At 37.7% G+C, this 12,587-nt stretch overlaps 1 protein-coding gene across 2 annotated transcripts in view; it reads left to right on the forward strand.

The window, feature by feature from the left end:
- The window catches only part of EPM2A (EPM2A glucan phosphatase, laforin), a 135,378-nt gene extending 123,613 nt beyond the window's left edge, over window positions 1-11,765 (forward strand). For both annotated transcript variants that reach the window (XM_075339511.1, XM_075339510.1), the window contains one exon: window positions 9,849-11,765. In XM_075339511.1, coding sequence (XP_075195626.1) covers window positions 9,849-10,126 — 278 coding nt within the window. In that variant the 3' untranslated portion in view covers window positions 10,127-11,765. The remainder of the gene's footprint in view (window positions 1-9,848) is intronic.
- The last annotated feature ends 822 nt before the right edge of the window (window positions 11,766-12,587 follow it).

Raw genomic sequence — 12,587 nt, forward strand, 5'->3', positions numbered from 1 at the left:
GAACCCTTTCCTATTTAGCTGCCGGAATCAGTTTTCTTCCACTTGCAGTGTATGCCCCCTGGTCCTTAGTATTGTCTTAGGAAGGAATAAGTCACAGGCCAGTCCTTTATATTGACCACACATGTATTTATACATATAAATGAGATCTCCTCTGAGACTTCTTTTTTCTAAGTTAAACAAATCTAACGTCTTCAACCTCTCATCATATGTGAGGCTTTCCATTCCTTGTAGCAGTCTAGTTACCCTCCTTTGAACAGATTTTAACTTCTGAATGCCCTTTTTAAAATGTGGAGCCCAAAACTAGATCCCATATTGTAGATGTGGCCTTACAAGTGATTTATAGAGGGGTAACAATACGTTGGGATCACGGGATCTAATCTCTTTTTTTATACACCCTAAAATATTGTTTGCTTTAGCAGCTACTGCCTGACATTGAGTGCTGCTGCTCAGCTTACTTGTAACCAGAATAGCCAAGTCTTTCTCCTGTTCTGTAGTCCTGAGTTTACTTCCATTTAATATATACGCAGCTATAGGATTACTCTGTCCTAGGTGCTTTACTTTACGTTTATCAACATTAAATCTCATTTGCCAAGTATCTGCCCATTTCGACATTTTATCCAGATCGTTTTGTAATATTGTACTATCAAGGTCAGTTTTTAATATCCTACATAGTTTGGTGTCATCAGCACAGACTGACACTTTACTATCAATCTCATCCACAAGGTCATTAATAAAGAGATTAAAAAGAATCGGTCCTAGCACAGATCCCTGTGGCACCCCACTTCTGACTATAGCCCATTTAGAGAATGTACCGTTTATGACCACTATTTGTTTTCTATCTCTTCTGTCTGTGTACGTGTGTTATATACAATGGCAAATTTCTTCAGAGAACTTGTTATACTGCAGATCATATGCAGCTTGAAGCTTTTTTTCTACCTGTTAATGATTTAAAGAGTTATCCCATCTTCATAGAGGGATTTTGAGGGATAGTGTTTGCAGACACAAGCTGTTTTGCAATTTACTGATTGTAGAAATTTGCAGCCATTCTTGAGATATTAAGACTTGTTTACAACTTGTTGCATGGAGACCGACCGTTGCTGTCTAGCAGTCTGTCTTGTAAGCACTGCCCTGCAACTGGCTACATTTAGGAGATAACTGTGTTCTCCTGCAATCCTAGCCAACTTCGAACCACTGCTCTCAAGATCAATTGAAAAGATCTTGTAAGCATTGAGCATGTTACGTTGTCTGCAAAGCAACAAGCTGCAATCAAAAGAATGTTAATACCTCAAGAACGGCTAAAAATGTTAACAAGCAGTAATTTGCAAAATTGTTAGTGCTTTATTTACAAACGCAGCAATAACAATCTATGAAGATGGGGATAACCCTTTACTCAAAATCTCTATTATACATGTTATGTATTTTAATAAAGGGTTGAGGGCAACCAGAGATACATAATGTAAATTCATACATGATTTAACCTTTACTGAAGGATAGAAAATATGCTGAGCATGGGTATAATATAACTGTGGATATTAAATCAGACCTTTTAACTTTTAACTTTTGAAATCTTTATAAATTCTAAGACTAAAGAAGTGTTAGGTTATATAGAGGGTCTTATTTATAGGGTTATTTGTCTGATAGACGTCTCCACTATAGGCCAGGGCATAGTTGTATTCAGTTATAATATAGGAATTATTTTCTAGTTAAGTAATACATCTAATGGAGGACATGATTGTTATGACGTTATCTTTTATTTTTGTGTTCAGAATGTGAATAATGGTATTGTGTCAACTTAAATTTTGGTAATGTGGATGCCACAAGGCAGAACCGCCTCGTGTCACAGTAAATTATCACATTTTTCTTTCTACTATTCAAAAAGAACAGCAGGGACATTTCTGTCATTTAGAAAATTGGAAAGGTTATTGTAACTAATAGTACTCATTCCCCATAAACAAGCTATCAGGATTTCCAGAGATTCCTAAGAGCGTTCTATATATCATATTAGAGATCTGTGAAAAAAAAAGATGGATATTTGGACAGTTGGGGAGGTTGCCAGTATACCACTTCTTTCACATGAGGGTCTTTCGGTGTCTCTATGGCTTGTTAACGGAGTTGTCATTTATGTTGTAATTTATAGTATGGAAAAAACATAAGAATACAGTTAAGTGGTCCTTTTACTTTCTATATATTAAGCCTTAAATGAAGCTGGAACTCATGGTGACTGCGGCATGAAAACTTATTAGCTTTCTTCAACCCTTCCTAATGAGAATATGAAAGAGAAATCAATGCCAGCATCGATCATTTTCCTTGAACATTTTGCATCGCCGGTATGTGCCATTCAACATCAAATATAAATTACTTTTATTTAGGGCAATTTCCTTCATTTCCCAGGTTATGGAAACATGACTGTTACAATTGTAACGAGATCAGAGCAAGGAATAAGAACATTTTGAAGCGTGTTGAAACCAGTTTTTCCACTGTGGCTATATAACAAAGATAATGTTTCTTCCAAATGAGAGATAAAGCACTTTCAGATTACCTGCACAGATGGGAAGTGATTTCTCTTTCCACTCAGTATTCTATAGAGTAGAGATATTTGCTAATAATTTAGTGATGCTGACGTACTCTCTGTTGGGATCCCCTTTGGACTTGCAGTGAAGTATCTGTCTCATCACTCAAAAATGTGTATACTTGTGGAGAAATATGGCTCATGCTGCTAGAAATCTAATATAAATATCAGAATTTTGGACAATTGGAACTTAGCCCATTCATTTAATTTCATTTAAATTTATTTGCTAATTTTAACACCTATAGCCTAAAATTTCACCTTGAAAAGTTCAACTTGTCCAATACATTTCTAACTTTTTTAACCAATGGAATGTCTAAGGGTAAAAAAAACAACAAAAAATAAGGTCCTTAAAAAAGGAGTGTTCTCAGTATCATAAATTGGTAAAATTGGAAAGTGCTTGTAAACAAACAATTTTGACCTCTTATTAAAAATCCTCTCCATTCTAAAGATCACAGGAATTTTTAATTCTATAGTTTACTGCTCATAGCCTCGATTACTGGCTATCTCAGCAGTCTGACAGAGGAGGCCAGGATAGCTTTTCGCCATAGAGTTTACAAAAGCTGCTCTAAAGCTGGCCAGATCTCTGGGTCAGGCTATTTTCTAAGCCGCTGAGTTCCAATGCTTCAAAAGCAAATCTGCCTTTGCTTGCAGACTAAGAGAGCACACAGTTTAGGTCGGCAACTCAATCATGCTACCAACTTGAGCTGTCATTCTTCAGGAGCACACCATCCCCGGGCAAACAGAAAGCCCAAAAGGCATGTAAGCTGGGCGCTCCTATAGAGACAGATAAAGAGAGTGTATACTTTTTTCTATATTTCAACAAATGTGTTTGGGGAATGATCTTGACTTTCCTGTTTTCAAAATGGCAGGTAAGATTGGCGCATGTAACCACAGCTTTCAGTCACCCCTCTGTAATTGAAATTAATTGCACATTTCTGCCTCACTAATTAATGATCCTTATAACTAATCCCTGACATGCACTAGGCCTAATAACATGGTCAGACCAAGCTCCTTTAGCATGCACCTAACCACATACCAACTAGGTATGAACCTATGTCTTCTTTTCTTAATGTTCATAACATTTTATGTAAAGAATTACACTTACTTCTTAATTAATATCACACCGGATGTACATGTGTTCATTTTCTTTAACACACATAGAGAAAGGATTGTTTATAAAAATTGGAGAATACAAGAGAAAAAGACACATCGATCTCACCTTGCAGATTTCCAAATCCAATTAAAAAATGTGTTAGCCCAATAACCAACATCTAATGCTATCCAAATTTAGAGCTGTCCTCCTTAACGCTGTAATAACATGGAAATTTTAATTTCATTTTAATTAAAATTAAAAACATCAGCTCAAGACGCAAAAATAAGCTATGATTTGGCTCCAGATCCTGAAAAATGAGAAAGCTATAGGTCTCGGAAAATGGCAACAAAAGCGCTATTCTTTTTTAGGACAAACTTCTGATTTTTTTTTCACCCCTTAGATAAAAGTATACATGTTTGGTATCTATGAACTCACTCATACTGATGTTAGACATCATACTGGTATGTCAGTTTTACTTGAACATGGTGAACAAAAAAAATCCCCAAAACCATTATGGAATTTCACTTTTTTTTTACTATTTCTCCACATTTGGAATGGATTTTTTTAAATCTTTTTCCAGTACACTATATGGTAAAACTAATGGTTTCATTCAAAACTACAACTTGTCTCACAAACAATAAGCCCTCATATGGCAACATTGCCGGAAAAATAAAAACGTTATGGCTCTCGGAAGAAGGTGAGGAAAAAATGAAAATTAAATATGGAAAATTGCCCGGGGGTGAATGGGTTAACAGGAGTCACACTGCCACAGACTGAGACTACATGTCTCCAACTTACTTGAAAAACTACACCCCAGGATGGGGATTTGTGAGAAGTCATTCCTACCCATCTCTCTGACTGCTCGTAAACCCGGTCCTGTCACGCCCTGTTAAACCTATCAGCATTTAGCATGCTAGAGCCTGTTTTTTGGCTTGCATCACCAAGGCTATCAACCTTGATGATACATTTATCTTTTCCTGGATTCTCCCAGTGACCTTCTTATAATACTTATACTATCAGATGTGCTGCCCCTTGTTTTTGGTTTTGCTTCACTTTTTTGTCCTCAGTACATTTGGAGTTGTGGCTGCCCCTTTGAGTTGTGAACCTTACCTACTCAGTTTTTCACAGGCAGGTGATAAACATAGTCAGACACAGGTTCTGCTCTGACCGAGTCTGTTTTGAGGCCTGTTAGCATATAGCAAGTAGAATCAGCAGAGTTAGGGACCATGCTGATTGGGTACACCATATCGCGGTGGGATAGATTAATAAAATGTCTACTAAGTACGCTATGTATTTTACATGTCTTTCTATTTATTTATTTACTGCAGTGTATTTTTTAGGCATTGTTTTTATTCTAATTTATTCTAAGTTATATTTGTCCATTTATGGCTATGATGTACAGTTGAAACCAGACATTTACATACACTATCTACAAAGACACATATGTATGTTTTTCTCACTATCTAACATAAAATAAGAATAACCCTTTCCTGTTTTAGGTAAATTAAGATTACCAAAATTATTTATATTTGCCAAATGCCAGAATAATTACAGAGATAATTGTTTGTCCAGAGCCCCAGCACTTGCCTGGGTGTGCCGGGTAGTGACTCTGGCCCTGGTTGTAGCCATGATCACTGTAAACCTAATGAATCCCCAAAAAAAAGAGTCTAGTTCCAAAGAGAATGGAACACTACACGATTTAGTTTTATGGAAGAATAATTATTTCCATATGTTCCCTAAAAGAGTTGTGCATTTTCCTTACCACTCCAATTACACAGAGGATTTTGGGCCCCATTTTTGGGATTGATGGGAATCTCATTGATCAGATCACCAGCTAAACTGTTTTTTTGGTTAAGTGTATTTGCATAAAATATATAAGAGGCTCTTTGTTTCTATCATGACTTCTATCATGTTTGTAATATTGAATAAAGCCAACATTTTTGTTGGGCTTTTTGATACCGTTTTTTCTACCGCCTATACTAGACTCCCATGTACAATTCAACGTGTATAACTGAGCTGATTAGTTAAAAACTATTTACTATTAACCCACTAAATATGTTTGACCTTATTGATAACTGGTGCAGATATGTTGCATATAACAAATCTATATTTGTATGGAAGAGTGAAGCAATAGCCACATTAGATGGGAAAATCAAACTCTAAAATAATGAAAGTTTGTAAAAGATTGTAGATTTCTATGCTGGAAAAACATGAGTTACTGACTTCTGAAGTTCATTGTCTTTTTGTAGGAAGAAGAAATGTGCGATTTAATGCTAATATGAAGTTACCCTCTGAATTTATCACAATTAAACTGACGGATTTCAAAGAATATGTTGACTTTTCTTCAGAGTAGTATATCAGCAGGCTGGTACTTTGTAATAGGATACCCACAGAGCTAAATCTATAGTCACTAATTATAACTTGATATTTATTGTAAACTAAAATTTAAACATGACTTATTTTGACATTCATCTGTGGTTTTTAGACAGACTCACAAATGTAAATGCTATTTCTAAAGTTAAGAAAGAAATTTGGAGAACCTACGAGAATCAAAACAATATCCAAGAAAATAAAACTGTGATAATTGAGTGGTGTAAAATACTTATTTGCTCCTGTCCTCAGTATCTCAATATAGTATGGACTCTCTGGTAACATTGTTTTCTGGCCACTTTGAAGTTTAAAAAAAAAAATAAAAATGTGTGTGCATTTATATTGTAAGATGGCTTCTGGACATGTAGTCAATGGCTGGTATGTGTCGCAGAGGTGGTTATCCTCTGTGATGTAAGCCCGGGATGCAAGCTCTGTTGGATCACATCTTGGGAGGAGCTGTTTATACTCGCCATGCACATGCCTCTGTTCTGGCTATATTCTTAGGTTGGTGCATACTTGTAATCCCAGCTCCTCAGTTCAGGATAATCTTGCTGAGTTCTCACTTTTGCTTTTCTCAGCAACTTGTGTGTTTCATATCCTAGAATTCTCCCATTCTATTTCAGTTAGGATTTGGAAAGGTTCCACTTAATCTGTAAGTCTATTTGTGTTTCTTTCAATTTTTTTTTGTCTTCCCTGTACTACAGTTTCTTCTGTTTCTTCCCTGTACAACTGTGTGAACACATCTTTAGACCTGTGTCTCACCAGTTGCCTGTGTGCACTTTTTATGTTTATTGGTATTTTGTGCTACACTTGGTTTATAGTTTAGAATGCAGTTAAAGACACTCAGGGTGAGCCAAAGTTGAGTGGAGGCACCGTTGCATAACTTTAGGGTGCCAATCTCCACGGTCAGGCAGGGACAAAACAGGGTCAGGTTTCGGGTACTCATTGATGATGTAGAAGAACCTGTAGTTAACATCTCCCCTGGTTTGTTTGTCCTCATGTGAGTGAAAGAGTTTAGTCATAACAATGTGACAAAGCTTCTTTACCATGATAACTACACATCTGTGAAGCAGCCTAACACAGGTGGTTGGTTTCTGAAAGGGATTAGATGCTTATATACAGTTAGGTCCAGAAATATTTGGACAGTGACACAATTTTCGCGAGTTGGGCTCTGCATGCCACCACATGGGATTTGAAATCTGTACAACAGAATTCAAGTGCAGATTGTAACGTTTAATTTGAAGGTTTGAACAAAAATATCTGATAGAAATTGTAGGAATTGTACACATTTCTTTACAAACACTCCACATTTTAGGAGGTCAAAAGTAATTGGACAAATAAACCAAACCCAAACAAAATATTTTTATTTTCAATATTTTGTTGCAAATCCTTTGGAGGCAATCACTGCCTTAAGTCTGGAACCCATGGACATCACCAAACGCTGGGTTTTCTCCTTCTTAATGCTTTGCCAGGCCTTTACAGCCGCAGCCTTCAGGTCTTGCTTGTTTGTGGGTCTTTCCGTCTTAAGTCTGGATTTGAGCAAGTGAAATGCATGCTCAATTGGGTTAAGATCTGGTGATTGACTTGGCCATTGCAGAATGTTCCACTTTTTTGCACTCATGAACTCCTGGGTAGCTTTGGCTGTATGCTTGGGGTCATTGTCCATCTAAACTATGAAGCGCCGTCCGATCAACTTTGCGGCATTTGGCTGAATCTGGGCTGAAAGTATATCCCGGTACACTTCAGAATTCATCCGGCTACTCTTGTCTGCTGTTATGTCATCAATAAACACAAGTGACCCAGTGCCATTGAAAGCCATGCATGTCCATGCCATCACGTTGCCTCCACCATGTTTTACAGAGGATGTGGTGTGCCTTGGATCATGTGCCATTCCCTTTCTTCTCCAAACTTTTTTCTTCCCATCATTCTGGTACAGGTTGATCTTTGTCTCATCTGTCCATAGAATACTTTTCCAGAACTAGGCTGGCTTCATGAGGTGTTTTTCAGCAAATTTAACTCTGGCCTGTCTATTTTTGGAATTGATGAATGGTTTGCATCTAGATGTGAACCCTTTGTATTTACTTTCATGGAGTCTTCTCTTTACTGTTGACTTAGAGACAGATACACCTACTTCACTGAGAGTGTTCTGGACTTCAGTTGATGTTGTGAACGGGTTCTTCTTCACCAAAGAAAGTATGCGGCGATCATCCACCACTGTTGTCATCCGTGGACGCCCAAGCCTTTTTGAGTTCCCAAGCTCACCAGTCAATTCCTTTTTTCTCAGAATGTACCCGACTGTTGATTTTGCTACTCCAGGCATGTCTGCTATCTCTCTGATGGATTTTTTCTTTTTTTTCAGCCTCAGGATGTTCTGCTTCACCTCAATTGAGAGTTCCTTAGACCGCATGTTGTCTGGTCACAGCAACAGCTTCCAAATGCAAAACCACACACCTGTAATCAACCCCAGACCTTTTAACTACTTCATTGATTACAGGTTAACGAGGGAGATGCCTTCAGAGTTAATTGCAGCCCTTAGAGTCCCTTGTCCAATTACTTTTGGTCCCTTGAAAAAGAGGAGGCTATGCATTACAGAGCTATGATTCCTAAACCCTTTCTCCGATTTGGATGTGAAAACTCTCATATTGCAGCTGGGAGTGTGCACTTTCAGCCCATATTATATATATAATTGTATTTCTGAACATGTTTTTGTAAACAGCTAAAATAACAAAACTTGTGTCACTGTCCAAATATTTCTGGACCTAACTGTACATATATAAAACTCTTGTTCTGAATGTTGATCAAGTCGATCGACACTCTGGATCAAGAGAGGAAAACTAGCTGTTTAGAGCATACTGGGTAATACTTTATGGTTGTATCCCATTCCTTTATCATTGCCCATCTCTTGTATGAATTTGATGGATATGTCTTTTTTCAACCATCTAAACTATGTAACTATATCACCAGTCACAGAACTCCATCATATTGCAAGCCACAGTGCCCTATTTTACTGCCAATCTGTAATGTCTGTCATTGGGCACAGGCCCAAACAAGGGTACCGCAGACGGGCTTGGTGCTAGATTCCAGGGGAACTTTAGCTTTCACCCTTTAACCCCTGTATAGAGATCTGAGCTAATAATGGGGTAAACTGGATTATTTCCACAGAAGGGCTGCAGTCTGGAGAACCAAAGCATGAGATTGGTCTGGTAGCTGTGTAAAAATCAAGAGACAAGAGAAGCTACAAAATTGTGAGGCAGGAGAAACATCATTAAACAAGCCGAGGTTAAAACAGTGAACACATACACTAAACAGGCGCTAATAACACAGATCTAAACCAGAAGAGCATAAGGTTATATCTGGCAGCTTCCAGCTGAGAACTTTAATAGGGTTTGGTGCATTCCAATAGGCTGAAACAGGGAGCTGAATACTATGGACAGCATACACACTCATACTGCCAGACTGGATGGTGATACAGGTATCAGCCACCCTAATTTTAGTGACTGGACAGAGAGACTAAAAACTTACTGATCGCTGTGGTCTGACCATTGGTACCCCCAACATTCCTAAGAAATACTCTGCAGAGCTCATCTGAAAGGAGTATAGGTAATTTACACTATTCATATAGGGGACAGTTGGAGATAACGCAGTACTGCAGTCTACTTTTTTCGTGAACCAAATTTATATATGCCAATTGTATACAAGTATAAATATTAATTATTCCTAGTAAAATTATATTCCGTACCTATATTAGTCTATTCAAACAAATCTTTGCAGTTCTTTAATAAAAATTCAATTTTTCTTGTTCTTTTTTTTTTATAGGTAGAGTCCGAGTGTTGCCACAAGCTGTGTATCTACTGTTTGGACTTTTAGAAAATGGCCACACAGTTTATGTTCACTGCAATGCTGGTGTTGGTAGGTCTACAGCAGCAGTCTGTGGTTTTCTTATGTATGTAATAGGTTGGAATCTCCGAAAAGTGCAGTATTTCCTAGCATCAAGAAGACCTGCTGTTTACATTGATGAGGAAGCTATGATGCGTGCTGAAGGAGATTTCAATCAAAAATTTGGTCAACTCCGTTCTACTGTGTGTAGGTTTTAATTCAGGGCAGATACTGAATTAATTCTACAAATGTTTATTATGCTGCTGGAATTTATTTGGCAGACTTTTACTGAATTTTAATGTTAAATGGTTATTCCCACAATGGCAATAATATTTTCACAAAGCATAAGATAATCCCAACAAAAAGTTTCTTTCTTATACTATTGTATCTCTTTTTCATCTCCCTCTGCCCCTCTGTGCATCCCGCTTCAGAGGGCTTAATGGGAGGTTTTATTCTTATCTGCTGAATCTTTCCCAGCAACACACTGCTTCTCCACAGTGCTGCATGTGCTTCACCTCTCCTCCCCTGTGATCTTCCTGATAGAGATGGATATTTCCCATGTTGAGATCTATTTATATGGATGAGGTGACCATTCATGGTTTTGGATATGGTGATTGTGAACCGAACTTCCACTGGTTCGGACTTGGCCCGAACCCCAAGGAAGTCACTAATTGGCAGTTCGAGTCTCCACCCACATACAGCCAGCCATAAGCAGATACTTCCAGGGCAGGGCAGGAGGGTTTTTTCCAATTTATTTTTTGGTTGCACACTACATCTGATCATGCTGTTGTTACCCCCAGTGAGAGCCATTCAAACAGTGCAAGAGGCTTTCACTGGGCTGAGCATACCTGAGCACAGTGATGCTTGAACAAGTGGTTTGCATACGTAAAGCATCCAAACTTCGAATCTGAACTCTGTATTTTTTTTAAAGTCGGTGTTCGGCCCAAAAACTGAACACCAAAAGTCTGGTTCGCTCATCTTTAATTACGGCCCACTATTTGACCATTATTTATTGCTATTTTCAAAGTCCCATTTCATTGTTAGTTCATGGGCATCTTTAAGTGCTTGACCATCCTCTCCCTTGCATGCATTGCTGAGCTGAGCATCAACTAGGTGAGATGTGCTACAGCATGTCTGGCCGGGCATGGAGAATGCTGTGAGAAGCTCTTGGGGGAAGTTTAGACAGAGTCATAAATTCATCTGTTTTTCATAACGTAGGCAGGGTCATTAGGTACAGATGAAGCTGTTATAATTCGCATCTTCGGCATAAAATAGCTGAGCTGTTTTACAAGCTGCCTGTCAGATGTTTTATTAGACAGGGTCATTGGGATCATCTCAGCATGCTTGACCAAATTATTTAAAAATAAGTTGTATTGGCATATATGATTAATTCTGTATGTACAGGAAACTGAAACCAAATTACGATTTTGTGACTAACCCTTTAATCCTAATAGTAATACAGTAAACTGTGCCCAAACTTCTTATTATAGTCAAGATGTTACAAGTTGCATATATACATATTATAAAATAAAGCATATGTAACCTTAAAGGTAATCTGTCATATTGAAAATGTAGTCATATATTCAGGCAAAGTGATATAGAGCATAAAAGGTTTCGCAGATTGAAGTTATATTGTGTTGAAAGAAAACTGAGTAATTTTGTAATTTATTAGTCTAAACTCCTGCCAGTTTGGAGATTATTAGTCTAGTGTGTGTTATTACTCAAAGACTTGCAGCCTTCTCCAAATGAGTATAACTATAGTTGTCAATCACTGAGCAGAACCACCCACTGAACCCTAAGCCTAAGAATTTTCAGGGGTTTAGACTACTAAATTATATGTTTATCTAGTTTTTTTCCCACAAAATTTAGCATCTGCTAAACACTTCCTGCTCTGTAACATACTAAAGGTTGGGTTGCATCTTCACTGTTATGGGTTCCCTTTAAGGTGCAGTACAGTATGTGTAGAATATACAAGAACTACCTATTAATCATAGGGACTGTAGGACTACTGATGCTTCCTAGCTATTCTGGCTAGTTTAAGTTAGTGTTATATATGCTTTTTTAGAATTCATACTGTATATGGTATTTCACTGCAATCTGCCTCATGGTTCTCAACAGGGCTGCTATTTTAGTAGGCTACACTTACCGTATTTTTTTCCCCCCAAAATAGGCTAAAACTGGAATGAACATTTTATATGCATTTATGGATTTTTTTGTACCTATAAGGGTGCGTTCACATTAGCATATATAAAATCGCACAGATTATCAGCCAAAAAAATTGGCAAGTGTCAGGTGAGAAAAAAAAACATATACTCGCAAAGCACTCGCATGACATACTGATGGTAACTGAAGATGAAAACGCATGACACTTGCCTAACGCTCGCTAACTTTTCTGGTTGAGAATCTGGGCAATTTTATATACTCTCAAGTAAGCACACACTTTGTTGAAGAGGTTTTCCACTGCTTTTGAAAAGTTTACAGAGTATGGGGTTCTCTGCAAATGAAAAATGCAATGCTTACCATTGGAACCTAACCAGCACTGTTACTCTGATGTTTACTGCTGGGAAAAGAAGATCTGGACACAAACACCAGTCATCTGTTTATCTTTGTGACCTCAGCGGTCAGGTATTGGTGATTGAGTGGTTGTCACTTCTAATACTACCAGAGACCATTGGAGAG

This window comes from Anomaloglossus baeobatrachus, chromosome 3, assembly GCF_048569485.1.
Source record: "Anomaloglossus baeobatrachus isolate aAnoBae1 chromosome 3, aAnoBae1.hap1, whole genome shotgun sequence".
Lineage (NCBI taxonomy): Eukaryota > Metazoa > Chordata > Amphibia > Anura > Aromobatidae > Anomaloglossus > Anomaloglossus baeobatrachus.